Source organism: Lampetra fluviatilis, chromosome 36, assembly GCF_964198595.1.
Source record: "Lampetra fluviatilis chromosome 36, kcLamFluv1.1, whole genome shotgun sequence".
NCBI classification, from domain to species: domain Eukaryota; kingdom Metazoa; phylum Chordata; class Hyperoartia; order Petromyzontiformes; family Petromyzontidae; genus Lampetra; species Lampetra fluviatilis.
In genome coordinates, this window is record NC_136310.1 from 11,766,752 (window position 1) to 11,790,466 (window position 23,715).

Below are 23,715 nucleotides of genomic sequence, written 5' to 3' on the forward strand. Positions count from 1 at the left end.
CCTTTAGAATGTGAGCTTTGCCCGCTTATCCTAAAATAATAAACAGCAACATTGGCTCGTATGGAATAATATGGTGGTCAATGTCAGCTGTGAATAATACAAATGAGGTTTGCTTAAGGTATAAAAAAAACACATTAATACTTCATTTAACTTAAAAAAAACGCTGCCGGTCGAGTAACGGCAAGCGACGAACCTCGAGGGGGGTAAAGCGAGAAGACGCAGCTCAACACGCAGGGAACTCGCTCACTCGCTCAGGCACCACATACTGACGCGGCGAGCTCCGGGTTGTTCACGAGCAACCAGGAAGAACAATCGTGTGCGTGCATGGACTGCGCAACGTTCTGCGACGCGTTTATCCTCGCAGGTGGCGAGTCGGCAATGGTGACGACGACGATTAACGGGAGGGCCCCGCTTCAAGCGCGCAAGGAAACACCACAAGCAGCGTGCGCAAAATTAGTTGCAGGCTGCTAGGAGGGGCCACCTTGTAGGCAGCAGAAAGGGGAAAGTGCAGCGACATCCACTGTTGTACCGCGCTCAGCTCCTGCCGTCACCAACCTGCACACTGACCAGCGTGGTTGAGAGCACGTGCCAGCAAATAACACTCCGCATGCCCAACGTGGCGTTGGAAGAAAGCGTGCGAGGCCCTCATCCAGCAGTGGATCGACTTAAGACAGCTGTACATGCACTTGTGGTGACATCACTGCCGCCTGTGTAGCAGCAGTGGCTTTTTAATCCGTCACCGCGGCACCCCCTCAAAGTCGCTTTGAAAATGTTTTTTTTCTCCCGTCAATAACGATCTTTAAACTCGAGAGGGGACAACCCAGGACACTGCCGGGGCCAGTGGCTGAACAAGAGGTGGTTGCGTGGCTGCTCTCATGCGCGGTTCCGGGTTTCGTACCGCGTGACGTTCGGCGCGACGTCCGACGGTCCGCACCACGCGCCCCGGGAGCTCGCTTCAGGAACGATGGTTCCGAGACCTGACGAGCCGTCAGGGGGAACCGGTTCCTGAAGAAGCTCCCGGAGAGCACCGTGGAGTGAAACGGCGGGGGACGCGGTGCCGAACGACGAGCGTTGGGAGTGCCGTACGGTGGCACAACCGCAACACGTTGAGGAAATGGAAGCTCTCGAAACCCACGATCCACCGTCGAGATGGATGCCACAAAAAAGCCGTCGCTCGTTCTACCTTCGTGGTGAGCGCCAACGTCGTATTATTATTTTCATCACGAGCAACTGCCACTTCCTCCAAGAACAATCAACAAACACCAGTGGGCTCCCCCCGACGCGGTCTTGGGGGGGGGGCGTGCCTAACCGCGCTGTCGCTCGGCGTGACGTCCGGACGTTTCGCCCCACGTGCCAGCACGTGGGGCGAAACGTCGAACATCGTGCCGAGACAAAACTACACGCTAACGGCGCGGTCCGAGAACGCATCGGAGAGCCGCGCGGCAGCACGATGACGACAGCACTTATGCAGTGAAGCCCATCGCTCCTCACTGGCCGTCTTCTCAACGTATCTAAACCCACCGTGCCGCGTAAATATTTGCCTTACTTTGAGGGTGGATTATAAAAAAATATTTTACAAATTTTCGTGGATGTCCGATCAATTTGAATGAGAAACCCAGTGACCTGATGTATGATGAGGTGTGGATGAAGAGGGGTGATACAGACTTCATAGGCCTGCATGCGCATCTTTAAGCTTAATCATCATCTCGTTTCCTTCTCTCTCAATAGAAATTGTGCGAACCGATTGGCAGCTAAGCAAAGGAAGGAATTCGAGGGGAACGTCAACCGGGGAGATGGATGAAATAAGATCATGCTCAGTGGATTATCAAATCTCAGGATCGTGAGAGGAGGTGGTGGTGGTGGCAGCTCAGGAAGGCTTTCGTCCAGCAATGGATTGACCAGAGGTGACGATGATTACTGGACTTTAAAATAACGCATTTGATACTTTCACAAATACAGCTTCATGAATGGTATATCATCTTGTTTTAGTATCATACACTTGTTAAACGAACCTTACTCTACTAGTGATTTTTAACGTTGGACTTTTTATCAAATAATGTTCTTCCGCCTGTGACGCGAGGAGAGTCGTGGTACCACGAGATGAAGAGATGCCCCCCCCACTCCCCCCACACACAATCAGCTGATTCGCATTGTACCAGGGAACAGGCCCTGCAGATGACATCCCATGGGCAAAGAGGATAAACTGGTATCACCCAAAGTAGGCCATAAACCAATGCAGTACCCCATTTATAAGTGCGAATTACTCAAAAACACCACCCATTTCCCAGTGGTTCTCACACAATGCACTGTTGGAAACCGAAAAATGACACTAACCTCAGGTGGTAGCGACGAGTGGGATATCTCGCCTGGGGCTCAAGGGACTCAGACCCCCCCCTCCAACACCAATAGCGGCGTTCTTCTTCCCATCAGGCCTCTCTCACCAACGTTAGACGGTCGCTTGTTCACAATCCCTAACCGGTGGTCCCCCCCCCCCCTTCACGTGTCGGTTATCCGATGTTCAATTTGTAAAGTCGGCGCTCGCAGCCGTTAGGTTCCATTGCACAGTCAAGCGACCGGTGAGCGTGCCGAGGCCGTCCACTCGCTACACTTGACAGGGCACCGTTTTTAAATCGTCGTGGGAGTTTTTAGTCAAGGTTTCCGCAGCCTTGATTACAATCCAGTCATTCACCCGGTCTCCATCCACCACAAAGGTCAAGCGCAAACCTTAACGCGGCTGGTGGTTCTCAGCCAATAACGAGGATCCATAATTGATTTCTGTACTTAGGCCGGCCACACAAACGATCCGATCGAAATTTGTGTTAAGATCCCTTCACCACCGGATGGGGCCAAAAAAAGATGGCTCGGTCAGATCGTTATGTGGCCTCGCCCAAGATATCAAATGAATCGCAAAACAACGTCCATCTGCCTTCGTGACCGGCGCACCCGCGTACATAAGAGTTTGAGCGTGCGTGCGCAAGCATTGCTTATGCCGTCGATGGAAACCGGGTGGAAGGTGGGCAGGCGACTTGAGCAACCAAGTGGTTATGAAGTCACTCGCAGTCACAGCCGGACATGGTAAGAATACGAGTCGCAAGCACGGGCAGCGGAAACCTAGACGCAAAAAACCCACCATCTCAGCAATGCTGAGTGCTGTGACAAAATCAGCCCTCGCTCCACCAAGGTGACAACTTCAAAATCACTTCCTTGCTTCTGCCAGATCCCAGAGCTGACGCATAGTCGACACCCAACCTCCAAGTTCCGACACGGGCCTTTACGAACAGGCCGAGCCAGCCAGGCTGACCTCATATATAGGTGGCTGTATATTAATAATGCTGCAACAGTCTGTGTCACAACTTTAAAAATATAAACAGATTTCCCTGCTTGGTTACCAAGCGCGAATTCGCCGCTTAAAATCAACGCCACCGCGAGCCGTGCAACGCGCGCAACCGTTTCGACGGCATTGGCATCAGCGCCTCACGGCGGGCAGGAAGCGTGAGTGTGGGTTGCCCGCCGTGTCAGAGGCCGGGAGGTCAATGTATCCCCCCCCCACCACCACCTTCCCCCCGCCCCCACCTCTTCCCCCTCCGCCGCCCCCCGCCCAAGTGGGGGCATCGCTAATTGTAATCCACGCACAAGCAAGGGCTTGGGTGCCTGAACCGTTTGTGAGCTCAATCCAGATGATGGGCCCAGAGAAATTTTCAAGTTAACGCCAGCAAAGTGGAAAACGTGTGTGTAAAAGGGGGTGTGTGTCTGTCTGTGTGTGTTCGTGTGGTGTGTGCGACTAACATCAGTTGCCCCAACAGTCTGAAAAGGCTATGTTTGTTTGACTTGTGTGTGTGCAGGGTGCGTGCATGTGATGTGTATTATGTATGTGCACGTGTTTGTACTTGAACGTGTTGTGTGGTGAATATAGTGAGTGTACATGTGCTTCTATTAAACAAAACATAATATTGTTTTACCACCAGGTAAAGCTCAGAGCTATACAGCTCTTTTTCAGAAGCGACCTGGCCACAAATGACAGCTCAACGAAGTGGCTTACCATGTGGAAATTTACAGCAGCCAAATACTCTAAACGCGTGATGTTGATTCTAAATGTGGAGGAAAAAACCAGAGGACCCGCAGAAAAATCCACGCGACCACGGGGAGAGAGACATGCAAACTCCAAATATACAGCAGCAGGCATTGTCAGGGTCGGGATAGAACCCACAACCTCCTGCGTACTAGGCGAGGGAGATAACATCTTGTCACCACGGCTTCTGTATTAGTGTGCATGTAAATACATACGAGTTTAGATCTGTGTGTGTGCGTGTAAGAACGTATACACGAGTGTATATACGAGCACATGCGTGTGCGCGTACATTCATATGTGTGTACGATTACGTCTGTGGGTGTTTGGACATGAGTGAGTGCGTGTGTGTGCGTGCGTGTGTGCACGTGCATACATGCGCGTACACAAGTGTATGCGTTTAACATGTGCTTACAACTGTGCGTGCATGTGCGCGTGTGCATGCATCTGTCAGTCACGCCCAACCCCGCTGGCATTCATTTCGACAGCCAAACGAAAATATATATAACAAATAACGCTAAATTATTACCGTTTGATAATTGCGATCGTACAAAACAAATGCGAGAAAACCGTAGGGAAAAATCTCTTTCGGCCAATGCGTAACCCCCTTTCAGTTTTGGACATTTATATAAAAACAAAATAACTGCAAACTCCAGCAGCGGCGGTCCAGTGAAGTCACAAGTCCCCATCAGAGTTTAGTATTTTTTCCACGTCGTGCAACCGAGACAATGGCGATGTCTCCCAACTGCTGTGGTGCCAATGAGTGCCAAAACTCCCGCGATCACTCTGAGACAGCAGTGGCGGCAGCTTCCGAGGGTAAGGAGAATTCCAACGCTGGTGAAACCCTGCTGTTGCGGTAATACCTAGCCCGCGGCCGGCAGTCCACAGCTCCTGCTGATAGCTACGAATCCCATCAACGGGGATCTTCCTAAGCGATGACTGCAAACAGGGGGTGAGGATCAGCAACAAATCCTTCCAAGAGACGTCAAAGGCTCCCAAACACTGACGACGGTGGTCAAGCGATGACTCCCACTGATGGCGAACCCCAGCATTGCTGTCGTCTTCCTCGAGCAGCGGGGCTTGGCGGCCCCAACTTGCGGCAATGTGCTCCAACCGCAGCCGACGACTCCCAATTGTAACGAGGACTCCTCTTCCGAGCACGTGGCAATGACTGTCCAGGCTCTTGCTCACCCAGTCTCCCGCTGGACAGTTGTCTAACTAGCCCAGGTCGCCCACTAGCCCCGGTTTCCCATTCACTTGGGTGTCCCGGCGAGTCAGTCGCCCCCCACTTTCTTGCCCACCTGCTCGCCACAGTTGCCCACTTCACCCGGTCACCCGTGAGCTGGGTCGCCAAATAGCCTGGTCATTCACAAGCCTGGTCCACCCACTTGGCCCGGTCACCCACTTAGTCTGGTCACCCCGGGGATAGACTGCTCATATCTGCACCACGTCCTCCAGCACTCGGTAGCAGATGAGGAAGTATGGGTAGCACTGGTCATTGTCGAAGACGACGTAGATTTGTGGGTCGGCCAGGTTGTCTACGCAGGAGTCGAACAGGTCGGAGGTCAGGTCGCACGGGTTGATTGGAGGCGGCCTGAAGGTGGTGGGGTCAAGGATCGCAAAGGTTAGGGGTTAAAGTCAGACATTAATACAAGTCGGATAGACAACAGAAATGCAGTCAGACAACCAGATATGCAGACAATGATAAGTACAAATGCAAACAATATGGAGCCACACAGATACACAGACACACAAGTACATAAATCAGTACACAACCAGATACAACACGACGTGTCTATGGCACATAGACACCATTGTAAGAACACACACACGCAGTGACACTGCAACAGTAACACACATCCATACGCACAAATCCACCCATCCACACAGTGACACACAGCACCACAGTGACACAAAAATACAAAGATCCCACGTATAGCCTTTAACAGACTATTGGGGCAAGTGCTCTTAGTGGGCACCTATGAAGGCCGGCACGGCACACGAGAGAGTGGGTGGTCAGCACCACGCCCGGCCGCCTTTGTCTACCCAGTGGTGATGTTTACACACCGTGCCGGGAACTCATTTGAGGCTGTGTCAACCTAGCGGATGCCCAGAACCGGTTCAGATAATCGTCACTGGTGTTGGCCCCGAGCGGGAATCGAACTCAGGATGCCGGGTTTAGCACTGCAGCACGCCAACTGCTACACTACTGCTCCCCAAACAGTGACACACACACCAACCATCACAACCCACACAGTGTCACACATAACCACGTACCAACAGAGCCAGACACAGTGAAACAACCACCCACCCACACAATGACACTCAACCCACCCAACCCACCCAAATCACCCAATCACCCACTAATCCACCCTACCCACCCACCAATCCACAAATCAACCCACCCACCAACCCACCCACAAACCAACCAACCAGCCCGCCAACCCACCCATCCGTCAACCGGCTCTCACCTGCGAAGCGTTGGCCTGCCTTGCGCGTGCCTGCCGACCAGCACCTTGGAGAGGAACATCCAGCGGAGGCCGCGCTCCCCCGAGGGCCGTGCGTAGCCGTGCGAGTAGACGGCGCGGCGCGCGAAGTAGCAGCCCTGCCCGTAGGCCGTGGCGTGCTTCCCCGATACGCGAGGGTCAAAGTTGTGCTTGCAGATGGCGGCGCTCGCCTCGGCCGACGTGCCGTGGAACAGGTGGCGCTCTGTGGTGCGGCACAGCGGCTCCGGCAGCCGGCGGCACATGTGCTCTTTCTTCCTGGTGGCGCCAAGACAGTTGACAGGCGAGAAAGAGAGACAGAGAGTTGTAGACGAGTGGTTATATCACTGCTCGTGGGTTTTGGATGTGGCTTTGGTCAAAGCGCTCCATCTCGCAATCACGGTCAACCCAGTGGCATCAAGACAGAGAGAGAGAAAGAGATCGACTTAAAGAGATACAAGAGAGAGGTGGTGTGAGAGACAGTCGGGAGTGGTTGACCGAGCGGTTGGTTGTACGAGTGGACGTGCGAGCGGTTGGTTGTATGAGTGGACGTGTGAGCGGTTGGTTGTATGAGTGGACGTGTGAGCGGTTGACCGAGTGAACTCTCTCTGTCTCACTATCTTCCTCCGTGTGTCGCGAGGCCCCCTCACCTGCAGTACTTCTCCCAGAGGAAGGGGTTCTGTACGCGGTGGATGGACACGATGGATGCCTTCGTCTCGGGCACCGTCTTGTGGAAGAGCGAGTAGACGGTACGGAAGGCATGCTCGCTCGCCGACATCTCCACCTGCACAAAGTCGGCGCTCGGCTCCATTGGCACCCACGTGGCCGGCAGCAGCGGCGCCGATGACGAAGACGACAACGAGGAGGATGAGGAGGACAAGGAGGAGGAGGAGGATTGCGATGGAGTCACCAGCATGGGGTTCGCCAACTCTGCCGGGTCGGCCAATGTCCTGCGGAGGAGCGGAAGGGTCGAAAGGGTGGTAGCACGGTCGGTTACAACATCTCTCTCTCCGCTCTGCTGTCTCCCACGCTGGGGTCGGCTCATAAGTCGGGGGTTGCAGGTTCGAGTCCCCGTTAAGGGTGCGACAGCACGATTAAAACCGCGGTGTCTACAGAGTGAGTTACCACCCTTGTGGTAAAGTCAAAAGTGGTTAAATTTAGACTTTAAGCTTTCGTGACTGCAGGAATTTTAACTTTCGTGACTGCAGGAATTCATATTCTTGGTTCTTTCGGTAAAGTCACGTAGATAGAAAACTTTGCAAGCCGACTGGCTATCAACAAAGAGTCATTCACGAAGCCATCCATATATACAGACACAAACACAATTTCAACCGAGACGATGGTTAAAAACTCAAGAATCATTGGAAAGATGCATCAACCACTTTGGGTCATGATATTAATTTGTGTTTCCTTGTCAAACTCTCCTGTCAGCAGTCCCTCTCGCAGCAGGTGCGTCACCATTCCTCCTCCTCCTCCCCCATTGTCTGATGGGTGTACCGAGGTGAAATCCTCCCTCCTCCCATCTCTACCCCTCTCTCCTCCCCCCCACGTCTGCCCCACCCCTCTCTCTCACCCTGTCTCTCCCCCTGTCTCCCGCGCAGCCCTTTCCCCCGCCCACTCACTCTGGAGCCCTTATAAGCAGCTACATCTGGAGGTTTTCTCTCTTTTCTTTCCACCTGAAGAAGACCGCTTGTGTTGCAATCGAAACGTCGTGGGTTTTTTGCTTTTAATTTAGATTTTTGTTTTCTATCTACGTGACTTCACCGAAAGAACCAAGAATATAAAAAGTGGGTGGTCTACAATAATAAAGACTTGCCCCTACCATAAGAATGTGGAAATTCCACCACTGGCTCAGGGCTGTAAACTGGGGATGAACAGTCTTATTCAATACTAATTAGAGCAGGAAATAGTTGTGAGTATACTCCGATTAGCACGGTTGCCTACGTAAGGTACGAAAGAAGTTACACGTACAAAACATAGGTTCGATGTTTGTCTATGGGTCTCCGTGTAAGTCAATGGGACTCTATGCTCGTCTATATGTATCAGTGGCATAGTCATTTGCATGGCCCCCTTCGGTGTAGTTGCATCACCTGCACACTCGATAGCTACCCCATTGCATGTCTCTCTGCACAACACGTGGGTGTGTGTGTGTACCGGATCTGGCCACATTCCCATCAGCGAGTTCCTCTGGCGGGCAAGGCTGGGTTGGCTGGGTCATGTAGCCCGCATGCCCAGCCACTGCATGCCCAAGCAGCTTCTGTTTGGCCGCATAGGGGGGGCTAAACGGGCACGATATGGGTTGGAGAAGAGATGGAGCTGATGCGGTACGGGAGGATGTGGAGCTGAGTGGACTTTCCTACTCGTATCAAAGGTGTCAAGATCGGCCTCGATGGAGGAGGCTTGTGAAGAACGCTACTGGGCAGTTGGAGGCGGTCCCCCTCAAGCAACAACAGAGGGTAGAGGAGCAATGCTCACAAGAAAAAGCGGAGCGCCGGGCGCTAAAATGCAGAAAGTTGACACAGCAGGGTGTACCAGCTGGTGCATCTACCAGTCATCTCAGTCAGCCAACCCATGGCATCTGGGTCTGTCCCGAGACCTCCTGTCAGCGAGCCTTCGACACTTCACGTGGCCTCAAAGTGCACCTGGCCTGGCAGAGGCATCGTGGTGACGTCACCGTCACAGGTGTGTGTACGCGAGTGTGTGTGTACGTGTGTGTATGTGTGTGTACGAGTGTGTACGTGTGAGTACGCGAGTGTGTGTGTACGTGTGTGTTCAAAATGTGGGGAGTGGTAATGTAGCAGTTAGCACACTGCGTTATGAACCTGCCGACCAGCGTTTGATTCCTGCTCCCAGCCAACATCTGTGGCGAATACCTGAACCAGTGCCGGGCCTACCCTAGGTCAACTCGGCGAGTACCTGGTGTGGTGAGTAATGGCACCGGAGAGACAGCCAGGCGCGGTGCCAGCAGCACCACTGCCTCGTGCACCGTTATCGGCCTCCACAGGCGCTCGCTAACAATGGCACACTCGTCCCAACAGTCTGCTAAAGGCTACATGGGAGGGGGGGGGGATCTTTTTCCATGGTGGGGCATCGTTCACCTGAGCAGAGGCAGCAGCAGCACGGGCGAGCGGTAGAGCGGGCGCCGCGCCACACGCTGCTGCGTCCCCAAGGCCAGGTCGTGCTGCACGGAGCTCGCCAGGTCCACGACCACCCCGCCACCACCAACACAACCGCCACCACCAGCACCACCGCCAGCACCAAGAGCCACACCAGCAACTGCACCGCTCTGCTCGCGCCGGGCGGGTACCACCACCTCCCGCTGCCCCGCACGCCAAGCTGCCTCCAACTGCAGAGCCAGTGGCTATGGTGGGGGGTGGGTCATGGGAGGGGGTCATAGGGTCACGGTCACGGGGTGCGGAAGGCAACAAGGGCAATGATAATGAGATGGGTGAGTGAACGAGTGGGTAGATAAGTGAAAGAATGAATGAGTGAGTGAATGATCGGGTAGATAAGCGAAGAAGCAAACAGAGGCAGAGGAGACAGGAGGGGGCAGAAATAGGCCGGAGAAGACAGCAGAAGAAGCAGAAGAAGCAGGAGGTTGCAGGGGCCAATAGGGGTCCAATAGGGGCCAGCAGGGCCCAACAGGGGCCAGCAGGGCCCAACAAGGGCCAGCAGGGACCAGCAGGGACCAGCAGGGACCAGCAGGGACCAGCAGGGACCAGCAGTGGACAGGAAGGGCAGTGCCCACCTCATCGTACTCCTTCCAGCACAGCTGGTCCTTCCAGTAGATCTTCCACAGGGTACAGAACTCGGGGTTCGCGCCTCCGGGCTCAGACACGGAGAGGCGGCGCAGGCGGTCATACCCGGAGTCGCGCACAAGCATCGTGTGCAGGTCCACCACCATGCGGCGCAGCCTGCACACCGTGGGGGGAGGCCAGTGGGTTAGTAAACAGATATGTGAATGGGTGAAAGAATAGCAGTGTGGTTGGGTGAGTGAATGAGGGAGTCAATGGGTCGGTGCATGTGTAGTACCGTCGAATACAGGTCGACACCCGGGGTTGAGGCACACTGAGGTTTATTACACCAAACGTTGTGACATACACACTTGAGGGGGTATTGGCCCCCTCACCCGTCTATCTGAGGACACACCTCCTAGCTAACCCTAGCCTGCCTCAGAGTCCTCCTCTCGTGGACTAGGGGAGGCTATCTTGGCCCGACACTGGTCAGTCGGGCCCGGTACTCAGAGTCCAGACCAGCACTGGCTCTGGCTCTGGCACCACGCCACTGGCTCGAGCCTGCGCGGTCCTGACAAGGACGGCGTACCAGGGGAAGACCAGGGCTCTATCTAGGACGTCTTCCGTCTTCTATTCTTAGCTAACCCAACTCTCCCCAGCCCCCCGATACATTCCCCTTTTATACATCCCCCTCCCTGAGGGGTGGGGCCCCGGGGGATCGTAGCGTCCGAAGCGCGGACGTCGTAGAGGGCACCTGCCCGTGCACTGACGTAGCCCCGCCCACTGTGCTAGTTTCCCGTAGGATCCCATACATATCAGCTCTACACATATTTCCTCCGTAAGACCCCTACACATGTGTAGGGGTGTTAGAGAGAGAGCCGTTATGCATGGCAGCTTATGGGAAACAAACACAGTGGGCGGGGCTACGTGAGTGCACGGGGGGGGTTGCTCTCAACGACGTCCGCACCAGGCAGCCCGGGGCCCCACCCCTCAGCGGGGGTGGAGTATAAAGGGGGATGTGTCAGAGGGCTCGGGGCAGAATGTTAAAGCTAAACCAGTGAAGACCGAAGATCGTCTAGCTAGAGCCCTGGACTCCCCTGGGACGCCGCCCTTGTCAGGGCCGCGCAGGACCGAGCCAACGGCGTGGTCCCGAGAACCAGAGCTAGTGCTCTGGGACTCCGGGTACCGTAGCCCGACTTACCAGTGTCGGGCCAGACAGCCTCCCCTAGCCCGTTAGTGGAGGACTAGGAGGTAGGTCAGAGATAGCTAGCAGTGTATTCCCAGCTAGCCGGGTGAGGGGGCCGATACCCCCTCTAGTATTGTATGTCCACAGTTGACTACTTGAACGGAATAAATACGTGTGCCTCACCAACGGTGTCCAAGAGTCATCAACGGTACTTCATCTGGTGTCAGAACAACTACGAACATGGACACGCGCCGGACAGTTCGAGCCGGAGTACCGCAGGTGGAGGACACCGCTGAAATTGTCGAGCCCGAGACGGCTCAAGAAGACATCGTGCAGCCGGGGCCGGACGCATTCTTACCGGGGCATCAGGATGAAGAGGAGCCGCCATCAGAAGGGCTGAGGCTGGCTCACGCGAGGCTGGCGGAGCGCCACACTCGAACACATCACGCGGCTGGGGGCTGGTGGACCACCACGGGGCGAGGAGAACCGACGTCCGATGCGCCTTCCCGCCATCTCAACGGATTCAAACTTTGAGTCTCCCGCCATCGCCGCAGCAGCTGCTGAGGGCGTGGCCGGCCTGAACCTCGCGTTCAACATCGCTCTCGCTGGGGCTGCCGCGTCACCGCCAGCGGAGGGAGCGTCATCACGGCTGCGACAGGCGATACCATCTGCCGTTCGCGCCGAATCGCAGCCGAGTTACGGGGACAGCAGCCTGCGAGCTTCCATGGCGACCGCTGCGCTGCACCAACGGCTGCCTCTGCTCAAAGAGTTTGTTGGCGCGGAGGGCGACTGGGGCGGCTTCCAGCGACGCTTCCTCGCCCACCAAGAAATGGCACGGTGGTCGGATGCTGAGGCTCTCTGCGCGCTGCCGGCGCTCCTCGACAGCGACGCACTCGCCGCCCTTACATCGGCGCCGAGGGAGAAGCGCTCCACGCTACAGATGGCGCTGCAGTTGCTGGCCGGGGTCTACGGACCTTCAGCGGAATGCAGGCAGCAGTTTTACGATCGCCAGCGGGGTGCAAAGCAGTCGCCCCTGGCGTACAGGACGAGTCTCCTGGCACTGGCGAAGACGGCCTTCCCTCGAATGGACGACGACGGCGTGGACGCCATGGTCACAGAAAAAATCCTCCTGCTGGCAGACGACCTGGACATCGCCGTCGTTGCACAGGAGGACACGGAGATGAGTTCCCTCCAGGCTGCGCGGCTCCTCCACGCCAACCTGCTGTCACAGCGTCGGAAAGCCAGCAGGGCAGCGGCCGGGCGTGCGGTGGCTGCAGCCACCCTCCCGGCGGAGGAGGTTTACGCCGTTGACCGTCGACGGCAGCAGGGGACGGGAGCACGGTCGGGCCGGGATGGGTCGAGCCGCTTCGACCGTCCGTCATCGCCGCCGGCGCTCCCGCGTTGCTTCAACTGCGGCGTCCGGGGCCATGTCGCCTCGGGGTGCCGCTCTCCTCGGCAGCGCGGGACGACGCCTCGACAGGACGCCGGCCCTCCTCCTCCCAAGCTCCATCAACATAATCCGGCGAGTCGCGGCACCCCTCATGTTTGGCCCAAGCACACACTCGTCACACACTCGCACACCGCAACGAACGGGGGGCCGACATTGCGCTGCGACGGGCCAACACGCACCACTATGGGGACTCAAATCGAACCCAGGCAGTGGTCCATGTTGGCCCATCGCGTTGTGGCCGCGTCGTCGGGGTCGTCGGCCGTGGTGGGACACATTGACGGGGTGGAGGTACGCATCCTGTTCGATACGGGGGCATCGGCGACCATCATTTCCGAACTCATTTACAATATTCTACCTGTCCAGAGCCGTCCTTTACTGCCGGTTAACGTCCCATTCTATGCTGCTAACAGGGGCTCTCTTGGCATCATTGGACAGATTCGAGCGCAAATTTGTATCGGGGATATCAAATTGTCGGGCCCGATTTTTGTTTCCTCCTCGCTGGCGGTTCCGTGCCTGCTGGGGACGGACTTCTTGGGCAAAATGCCGATTCGTATTTTAATAGACCAGGGATGCATTGAGCTCCCGTCGGGACGACGCATGGCGTTCCTGCCTTCCCCTACTGCGGCTCGGACGGCGTTCGTAACAGTACCAGCGTTCGTCGTTAAAACAGTTCGTGTGCCGCCGGGAGCTCAAATGTTGGTGCCTCTAAAACTTCGTCGGCCCTTCGCTGAGGGCATTGGGGACCAGGGAATTCTGCTGGGACCATCTAGGGCCGGGGTTAGTGGACCTTATTTGATTCCGGCCCAGACCGTCGTAAGAGGGGACGGGGACCCTTTCATCGCGGTCCTCAATATGGGGTCGCAGACAGTGGTAGTTCCTCAAGGGACGGTGCTTGCTCACGCGACGCCGGTGCCCTGCGAGGAACCTGTTGCGAATCACGTCGGCACTGCTCCCCGGCCGCACCCACATTCGGACAGTGATGGAGGAGGGCTCGATGCGCTTTGTGCGGGATCGACGGACCTGTCAAATTCAGAGCACCAACAGCTTAGAACGCTACTGCGGGAATTTTCCGACGTTTTCAGTCGGGACAAATACGATTTGGGTTGCACTCATCTGCTGCGTCACCATATTGACACGGGTGACAGCGCGCCAATACGCCAGAATCCGTTTCGGTTAAGTCCCGCCGAAAAGGACCATGTCAAATCGGCTATTGATGACATGTTAGCCGCCGACATCATTTCTCCTTCCACCAGCCCTTGGGGAGCGCCGATCGTCCTGGTTAAAAAGCAGGACGGCTCGTTGCGGTTTTGCGTTGATTTTCGGCGCCTTAACAAAATTTCGGTTGCCGACGCATACCCGCTCCCACGGATGGACGAATCGCTGGACGCCTTGGCGGGAGCGCGATTCTTCTCCACACTGGATTTACTTTCGGGATTCTGGCAGCTTCCTCTGGACGATGATTCAAAGCCTAAAACTGCTTTCCGTACACCGCACGGCCTGTTCCAATTCAACCGGTTGCCGATGGGCTTACACTCAGCGCCGGCAACTTTCCAGCGTTTGATGGAATTGGTTTTGGCTGGATTGCAATGGGAGTCGTGCCTGATTTATTTGGATGACGTTATCGTCTTTAGTAAAACTTTTGACGAACATCTCCAGAGGTTGCGGGCGGTTTTCCTAAAGATGCGGGCTGCTAATTTGAAATTCAAACCCCAAAAATGCCATTTGTTACGCGATTCGGTGCGTTATTTGGGGCACATCGTGGGGCGCTCAGGTATTGCTACCGATCCCGCCAAAACGCAGTGTGTCAGCTCCTGGCCGACTCCCACCTCGGTGGGAGAGGTCAGGAGTTTCATTGGCTTCGCGTCGTATTACCGACGGTTCGTCGCTGATTTTGCGACGATTGCCAAACCCCTACACGCTTTAACATCAAAAGGGGTTCGGTTCCACTGGGGTCAGGAGGAGGAGGCTGCTTTCTGCTCCCTTCGGGACGCCCTGGTAAAAGCTCCTCCCTTGATTTACCCCGATTTTTCGGAACCATTTTTGCTCGACACCGATGCGAGCAACACGGATATTGGGGGCGTGCTTTCCCAGGTGGTTGACGGCGTGGAACGGGTGGTTGCGTACGGCAGTCGGGTGTTGTCTCCAGCGGAGCAAAGATATTGTGTCACCCGTAGGGAACTGTTGGCAATTGTCTATTTCATCCAACAGTATCGCCCATATCTGTACGGTCGGCATTTCACCGTCCGCACAGATCATGCGGCATTGCAGTACGCCCTGCGAGTTCAACAGCCATCGGGACAATTGTCCCGATGGTTGGAGATCCTCCAGGATTTTGATTTCGAAACCACCTACCGTAAGGGCGTTCGCCACACCAACGCGGACGCTCTGTCGCGCATGCCAACCACCTCCGAATGTGCATGCCTCCTGGGGTCGGGACGTTGCAAACCAGCAGGGGACATGCCGGTTCCGGTCCTGGCGGCCGCCGCCGACGACGAAACATTGCTTCCAAATTCTATCGCACAACAGGGAAAAGATTCCCTGCTGGGTTTGCCTGTTAATGAATGGGGGCGCCTCCAGATGGAGGATACCTCCCTCCTCGCGTCGCGTCGTCGCGCCGGGGAGGCGGGGCGGGGGACGGGTGATGCCGACGCATGGGAAATGCACGCGGGGTTGCTGATGCATTGGGACGGGAAATCCCATCGACACCGGCTGGTGGTCCCTTCTGGGTTACGGGGTAGGGTGGTGTGGGCTGCTCATGAGCGCCTCCTCCACTTGGGTACCCAAAAGACCCTCGCCTTGCTCCAGCTTGATTTTTTTTGGCCAGGCATGACGAGGGATGTCGCAGATCTGTTGGCATCATGCCCTCGGTGTGCGCAGCGAAAACCACCAGCACGGGAGTCAAACCCGCCTTTGCAGTCTATCAGAGTCTCCAGAGTGAACGAACTTGTCGCGCTGGATATTCTGGGGCCATTTCCCGCCACCCCTAGGGGCAATAGATATTTGTTGACCGGGGTGGAATACTTTACGCGCTGGCCTATTGCCTGGCCCCTGGCCAACCAGTCGGCAGCAGCCATCGTGGAGGCCTTTGTCCAAGGTTACGTCATGGACAAAGGTGCTCCGGAGCGGCTGCTGACCGACCAGGGAAAATTTTTTTCCGGCAAACTCCTCCAACAGGTCTGTGAGCTCCTGGGAACGAAAAAAATTCGTACCTCTCCCTATCACCCGCAAACTGACGGGATGGTCGAGCGTCTGCATCGAACCATCACGTCTATGTTGTCACAGCAGGTTTCGGACTCACAGACCGATTGGGACTTGCAAATTCAAGGGGTCCTGGCAGCATACAGATTGGCCCCCCATGCTGCAACGGGATTTTCACCCTTCTTTCTCATGTATGGCCGCGAACCTGACCCACCTGTTCGGGCACAGCTGCAGATCCCCGCGCCGCTGGGAAAAACTAAATTGGCCGACCATGTTAAATTTAACCTTGCGAAATTGACTGAGGCACGGGATGCTGCCATGCTAAATTCCGACAGGCGTCAGAAAGCGAATGAGCGCCTCAGACTGGGTCGCGCGCACGTGCTACAGTGGAAGCCGGGGGACAGGGCATGGCTGCACTGTCCCCAGGTACCACTCGCGACCTCCTCAAAACTGGTGCGGCCGTGGCGGGGCCCCGTCGAGGTGGTCGAGGTTTTGCGGCCTCAGTGCGTTGGCATCAAATGGGGGAAGCGCCGGTGGTTTGTGCACCCCTCTAGGCTGAAACCCTTCGTTGCGGTGTGAGGCCCCACTCCACACATGCGTGGCCAAACATGTGGGGGGTCGGCCGACTCAAAGGGTCCGTCTCTGCTGCTCTCGCCTGACGTGTTGCCGGCTGTCCCGCCCCCAGGTGCACCAGGAATGACGGGCTCCCGCCCAACAACCCCTACGGGGGATGCCGAGGGTCTCGCGACATCAAGCGCAGACTCACTTCGAAATGGACAGCTGCCACCGGATGGTCCGCCATCCGGGGTTGCCCCGTGTGACGGGCCTGCGGCAAGGACGCGCGCAAGAATGCGCAGACTCTTGTGATGCACAAAAAGAAGAATTTTTATTTTATTTTTTATTTTCACGTGTATGGTTACTGTGCGCTGCGTCGGTGGTGTGCTCCTGGCACATTGTGTTGTGTTGTGTGTGTGTTGGGGGTTCCTTGCGATTTGTATATACGTTGCTTTTACGGAATTCGTATTTATTCGGGGGGGTGCGTCGGGTTGTTTTCCCTTCGGGGTTTTCTGGTTCTTGTTGTTGTTCTCTTCGCGTTATGTTGAAAAATAGTGAGGCACACGCGCGGTCAGGGGGTAAATGCGCTTTTATTGTCGTTTTTCTTGTATGTTGGCAGCCGGGACGGCTGCAAGCTATGCGGGGGGGGGTGATGTAGGGGTGTTAGAGAGAGAGCCGTTATGCATGGCAGCTTATGGGAAACAAACACAGTGGGCGGGGCACCGTGAGTGCACGGGGGGGGGTGCTCTCAACGACGTCCGCACCAGGCAGCCCGGGGCCCCACCCCTCAGCGGGGGTGGAGTATAAAGGGGGATGTGTCAGAGGGCTCGGGGCAGAATGTTAAAGCTAAACCAGTGAAGACCGAAGATCGTCTAGCTAGAGCCCTGGACTCCCCTGGGACGCCGCCCTTGTCAGGGCCGCGCAGGACCGAGCCAGCGGCGTGGTCCCGAGAACCAGAGCTAGTGCTCTGGGACTCCGGGTACCGTAGCCCGACTTACCAGTGTCGGGCCAGACAGCCTCCCCTAGCCCGTTAGTGGAGGACTAGGAGGTAGGTCAGAGATAGCTAGCAGTGTATTCCCAGCTAGCCGGGTGAGGGGGCCGATACCCCCTCTAGTATTGTATGTCCACAGTTGTGACTACTTGTACGGAATAAATACGTGTGCCTCACCAACGGTGTCCAAGAGTCATCAACGGTACTTCACATGCGTGGGTGAATTCCAGTGTGGATGCGTGAGTGGGTGGGTGAATGGGCGGGTTAATGGGCGAGTGGCTTCAAGTGTGGGGTTGCTGAATGGGTGACCCACTTCCATTGTGGATGAGTGAATGGGTGGGTGAATGGGGTGGGGTGAATTATTGAGTGAATGGCAGAGTAAATGGGCAAGTGGGCGCGAGTGTGGACACGTTGATGATCTTGCGGGTGGGTGGGTGATTACGTAGCCGACTCAAGGCCAAAGTTGCCGCATAAAGGAACCGAAGCCAGGTGGGGCTATTGAGACCAAGGGCAGCCCTTACAAGGGGAGGACATAAATCCATTGTGAGGTCGCGGCTCGGCTCAGGACTGGCTCTGGACTGGCCCTGGCTGGGGCGAGCCGGCTTCGAGCCACCACGCTTCACTTAAGCCGGCTACTGAGCACGGTCCGGGCCATGCTCAGGATTCCCACAAGCCCAAGCCCCGAGCAACAGCTGAGCCGCTCATTCATGCGATCTTTGGGAACCATCGAGTGGTTTGGGCCAGAGTCCAACCTGAGTGTTAAAAAGCCAAGCCAGAGCTGAGCGCCCGAGCCACGACTAAGAGGGTCACTCAAAGCGAACTTTGGAAGTCGCCAAGCGGCTTGGGCCAGAACAGAGCCTCGAATAACAACCACGAGAGAGCTTTCCTGGGAGGCCGCGGCATCTGCATTGACCGCAATGCAAGAATCCTGGCAGCAGGAAAAGAAGCGACGGGAGATGCACGGTAACGTCAACCGCACGGCAGCATCGCCGTCGGTTTTTTCCCCCCAAATTCTTGATGCGACAAAGTCGCCAACAAAAATGTGCCAAAAAAGTGCTGCGTGTTTACAAAACAAATCCCCCAAGGGAGGGGGTTTACCACAGAAAGACAAAGACGCCTCTGGCTCAAAACCCGTTGCACAACAACCAAAAACCCCACCACCCCCCCAGGTCAAAACCTGCAAACCGAGTTGTGAACTCGCGTTATGACGCATTCATTGCGGGTGGCCTTCAACCTGCCACTCGCTGCATTCCCGCGCCGTGCCGCCGCCGCAGTTGCCAAACGAGGTGTTGCAACTTTACATACAAACACGTGGCGGGAGGGGCGGTGTGGGGGACAAACGAGGCGCCCAGCCCGGCGTGAGGTTGCATTACCAATTGAAAGAATTTGAAGCTGTGGCCTCGTGACTCGTCAGGTGACTCACTACACTGCTCTGCAGAGATGTCAGGGTCCACCCAAGGTGAAATCGCAGCCTCAAAACAAACCTAAAACCTCACCAGGAGCCCACACAGCCTCGCCAGGAGCCTACAGCTGCAATGACTAAACTACACTTTTAATCTATTTGTTGTTTTACAAGGTAAGGCCCACTGAGCTATGCAGCACTTTCAGAAGCGACCGGGCCACAAATGTTAAGCACAACAAAGTGGCTGATTACGTTTGACTTTGATTGCAGCCAAATTACTCTAAACGCCCCTCCACAATTCTAAATATGGAGGGGAAAAAAAATCACGCCCAATATTCAGCAGGCGTCAGAGTTGGAATTGAACCCACAACCTCCTACATACCAGGCGAATGAGTTAACATCTCGCCACCGTAGCTCCCCTAAATGACTCCAGCCTGAGGTTACAACCTCGACATTGACCAAGTCTAGACACCGACACAATCTAGACACTGACAGTCTAAAAACCGACCCACAGCCACAACATGAACCCACAGCCTCAACCCGCACCGGGCTACGATATGGCAGCCGCTCCACAATCGTCTATGGAACACGGTGCATGGAAGGGGGACTTGTTCAGGCCGAGTATTAATAGCCCCACGTCGAAGCCGGATTTGAGAGGTGACTCTGCAGTTATTTTTTATTCTTTTAAACGCACAAGCAGATTATGGCCGTCAGATTTGCCTGACTCGGCACTGGTTTGATTATGGCAACAACAGGAAACAGCTGTGCTTGGGGCTCTCGCTGGACATTGCTGTACTTTTACATTTCATGGGAGGGACAAAAATAATTTCCAAGTGGGGGTTTATTTGGCTGCCGGGTGGGACTACACGTGTCCCCTTGTGAGGTGACACACTGCTAAGTCACAACATTCGTAACTCAAGCACCTGTAATTTAAGACTCGTTTTCAAATGTCTTCACCCCATTCCAAAGAGATAATGCTAAATTTGGCACTTGTTTTGTTTCCCTCTCAATCCATACAATGCCGCCTCACTCTACCTAAGCAGGGTTGAGCCCAGATCGCGCCTGGATGGGCGACCGACCGTACACAAGAGCAGGTGCCGCTATATGCGGTTTGCGGGGCCCAAGTTGTGGGCAGCAGAGGGGCCCAGCAGTGCAACAAAAACCATTATTGTACTGTACCATGCGGTACCGTCTACGTTCCAACCCTTCGCCAACCTGCCCTGGGTGACTGGCGTAGTGAAGTATTGCACGGGTAGGCTCTCATCCAGCAGTGGATTGACAAAGGGACGTGACATCTTACTCCTGAGTGTCCACTGCACGATTGTAAATATAACCGTTTGAAAAACTAATAAGGTGCATGCATGTGTAGTGCTTCAATAAAGACATACACACGACGCGAGTTGAGGCGAGTCTATTGAACACAGTGTAGCACCGTGTAACACCGTGTAGCGCCGTGTAGCGCCGTGTAATGCCGTGTAGCGCCGTGTAACGCCGTGTAACATTGTGTAACCCCCTTACGCACGAAGCTATTGAAGATCCCAACCCGACGGCGTGACCCGACCCACCGAGTGTGACCCACAATGACGACCCTTGACCGTATCCCTGCTGCCCTTTTATCCCCCGAGCGGGGCCTTCCCCACGCCCTCTGGCTAGGCCCTCCTTCTGGCACCCCCCAGGAGGCTGGCTCCCTTGATTACCCGAATGACGGGATGTACGGGGATTACACATGCATTAATATTTAATGTTTAATACATTCCATATTTGTCATTGTAACAATAAAGATCATAATTAATAATGATATTGCAGCATCTGTGCGGTGGGGGGCGGGGAGAGATTGTAGGGGATGGAGGCCCGGGACCGGTTCAGATTTCACTCGCGGCTGACGTTAGCCGCGACCGGGAATTGAACTCAGGTCGCTGAGTTTGCGGCGTGGCACGGCAATGGCTGCGCTGCGGAAGTGATTAGCGGCACTGTGCTCGGCACTTTGGCAACGGTGGTTTTGTGTTCCCTAATTCTGCCACAGTGTTCGCACACAACAATAAATCAAATTTGTACACAAGGAGAAAACCCCCATCACAACGGAGCACAAAAGCACAGGCTGGGAAACGAGACGCGCAAACGTGTACAACCGGTCCACAGTTTGTCTGCTGCGTCACTGCTGCTGTCAGTAGGTCACATTTCCTCAAATGTATTTCAATGGTGACCTCAGACAAGAGGACCACAATGCATTTCTTCAGGAACTGCCAAAGGTTTTGGTTGTATAAACGCACAAAGGCCTGAGGTCTTTTTACACACTTTTTGCATCTTGTTTAAAATATTATTCATGCCCAGATCATCCTCCCCTGCGATATTGACTCCTCGGGCCTCTCAATGAGCACTCGGCTTGCTATAAATAACAGGAATCAACTTATCTGAACAAACAAAACAACAAAAATGTCATTAATTTATCCAGGAAGACCCCTCTTCCCCCACGGCACAGTCTCAACACAGCAGGATGATACCATAGGCGCCTGGCCAAAAAATTATTATATACATGCTCAACATACAGGCATTTTTTGTCATGCAGAACCTACTTGCTGTATTGCCTTTGATTAAAAACAACTTTTGCCGCCATCTCATGCACAACATGATCTCCATCTCATCGCAATCCACCAACCCCGGTTTTTCCCAGGAGGGTCCCCCACTACAATGACTAAACTAAGACAACATTTTTTTTATTTTACCAGGTAAGGTCCACTGCGCTGTGTAGCTATTTTTGAGAAATGACCTGGCTATCACAAATGACAGCTCGACAAAGTGGCTAATAAACACATGTTTATAAATGTGGAGGGAAAAACTGGAGGACCCGGAGAAAACTCCACACGACCACGGGGAAAACTTGCCTCCCACACCCCCCAAAATCCCCGTGGCCCCTCCACCAACCAGAGAGGTCACATGCCCACACCTCTAGTCAACATGGTGTGAGGCATTTGTGTTCATGTTATGCATTAGTGCGTGTTCGTAAGGCGTGTTTAGCACAGTATGCATGGGCATAATGTGCAAAGCATTTGCTTAAAGCCTTGCGTGAATTGAAGGAACATTCTAATCTGAACCTCACGTTCATTTTAGGAGCACGACACGCACACACGTAGAGGTGCGTGTCACATTGCGCGGGTCTAATGAGGCTTAGTCAAAACAGATAAGACAGCCAGGTCCTCCGTGAACCCGCTGAAGATGAGCTTGGACCAGTGGATGTCCCTCCGTGCTGATAATGGGAAGGCAGCCGGATGTAGCACAGAGGTTACCAGTGGAAAGCCACGCACCTATCCTCATTACCATTACCACTTGTATCATCACCACCACAACTCGCCTTCATGACTTTCACTACCACTATCAACAACAACATCAATCGATATTCTCCACCAAGTGGCGGTGACGTCACCACGACGCTTGTGCCAGGCCATGTGCATGTTGAGGCCACGTGAAGTGTCGAACGCCCACTGGCAGGTCACGGGGCAGACCCAGGTGCCACGGGTCGACTGACTGAGATGACTGCACCACCTGTGCCCCCTACGGTGCCAACTTACTGTGCTTTATCTCCGCTTGTTGTTGTGAGCATTGCTCCTTTGCCCTCCATTGTTGTTGGAGGGCAACTGCCTCCAACTGCCCAGTAGCGTCCTTCACGAGCCTCCTCCACAGAGGCCGATCTTGACACCGCTGGTACCAGTCATCGGCAAGGCCACTCAGCTCCACGAGCGCCTGTACCACATCACTCCATCTCTTCTCTAGCCCGTGCCGCGCCCGTTTAGCCCCCTCGATCCGGCCGAACAAAAGCTGTTTAGACATGCAGTGGCTGGGCATGCAGGCTACATGACCCAGCCAACGCAGCCTTGCCTGCCGGGGACTTTGTCCAGATCTTTCAAGGATTTGTGAGCTCCTCACACAATCCAGCCTGGTTAAACCCAGGATGGATCGTAGGCAGGTCAGTCTAAATGTTTCTAACCGGCGAAGATGTTCCATTAGGGGGGTCCACGTTAAGCAAGCATAGAGAAGGGAGGGAATGACCGTCGCCGAGAAGACCAGAAGATTCATGTGGAGCGACAGACCAGGTAGCTTCCACACAGCGTTACGCTACCGATGAAAATATAATGCCGCTCTACTGATTCGGAGTGAGAGCTCTGCTGTCAAACCAGAGCCGGTCATGAGCACACTGTCCAGGTATGGGAAACTCTCCACTCCCTCCACAACTGCCCCGTCACCTATTGGGAGTTGTGGGGGTGGAGTGTCCGATGGTACAAAATACCCAAGCAGGTGCTTAGTTTTGGTGGGGCTGATGGTAAGGCCCCACCTCTTAGTGACAAGCTCCAGGTTCAGCAGCAGCGCCTCCAACTCCTACTCTGAGTGAGCGGCAATTACCAGATCATCAGCATACATAACGTGATTGACCAATAGGTAGCCATCCCTTGACCGCACCCGGGCATCGATCAGCCTCCCATTGTATCTGTACCAGATGGAAAATCCTCCGGTACAGCCATCGAAGGCTTCACCAACTACGTGGTCGAAAAATATGTTAAATAATGTGGGAACCAGAGGACATCCCTGTCACACCCCAAGGTGAACAGAGAATGGCTCCAACTGCCGGCCACATAGTTTGACCCGGGTCCGCTCACC

At 54.9% G+C, this 23,715-nt stretch overlaps 1 protein-coding gene across 1 annotated transcript in view; it reads right to left on the reverse strand.

The window, feature by feature from the left end:
* Positions 1-3,584: 3,584 nt before the first annotated feature.
* Positions 3,585-23,715, reverse strand: part of LOC144945123 (protein mono-ADP-ribosyltransferase TIPARP-like) — a 62,242-nt gene continuing 42,111 nt past the window's right edge. Inside the window, exons 4-8 of the mRNA XM_078873398.1 lie at positions 10,298-10,463; positions 9,648-9,910; positions 7,200-7,499; positions 6,538-6,828; positions 3,585-5,660 (exon numbers count right to left, since the gene is read on the reverse strand). Of these exons, the coding sequence (XP_078729524.1) occupies positions 5,501-5,660; positions 6,538-6,828; positions 7,200-7,499; positions 9,648-9,910; positions 10,298-10,463 (1,180 nt within the window). The 3' untranslated portion in view covers positions 3,585-5,500. The remainder of the gene's footprint in view (positions 5,661-6,537; positions 6,829-7,199; positions 7,500-9,647; positions 9,911-10,297; positions 10,464-23,715) is intronic.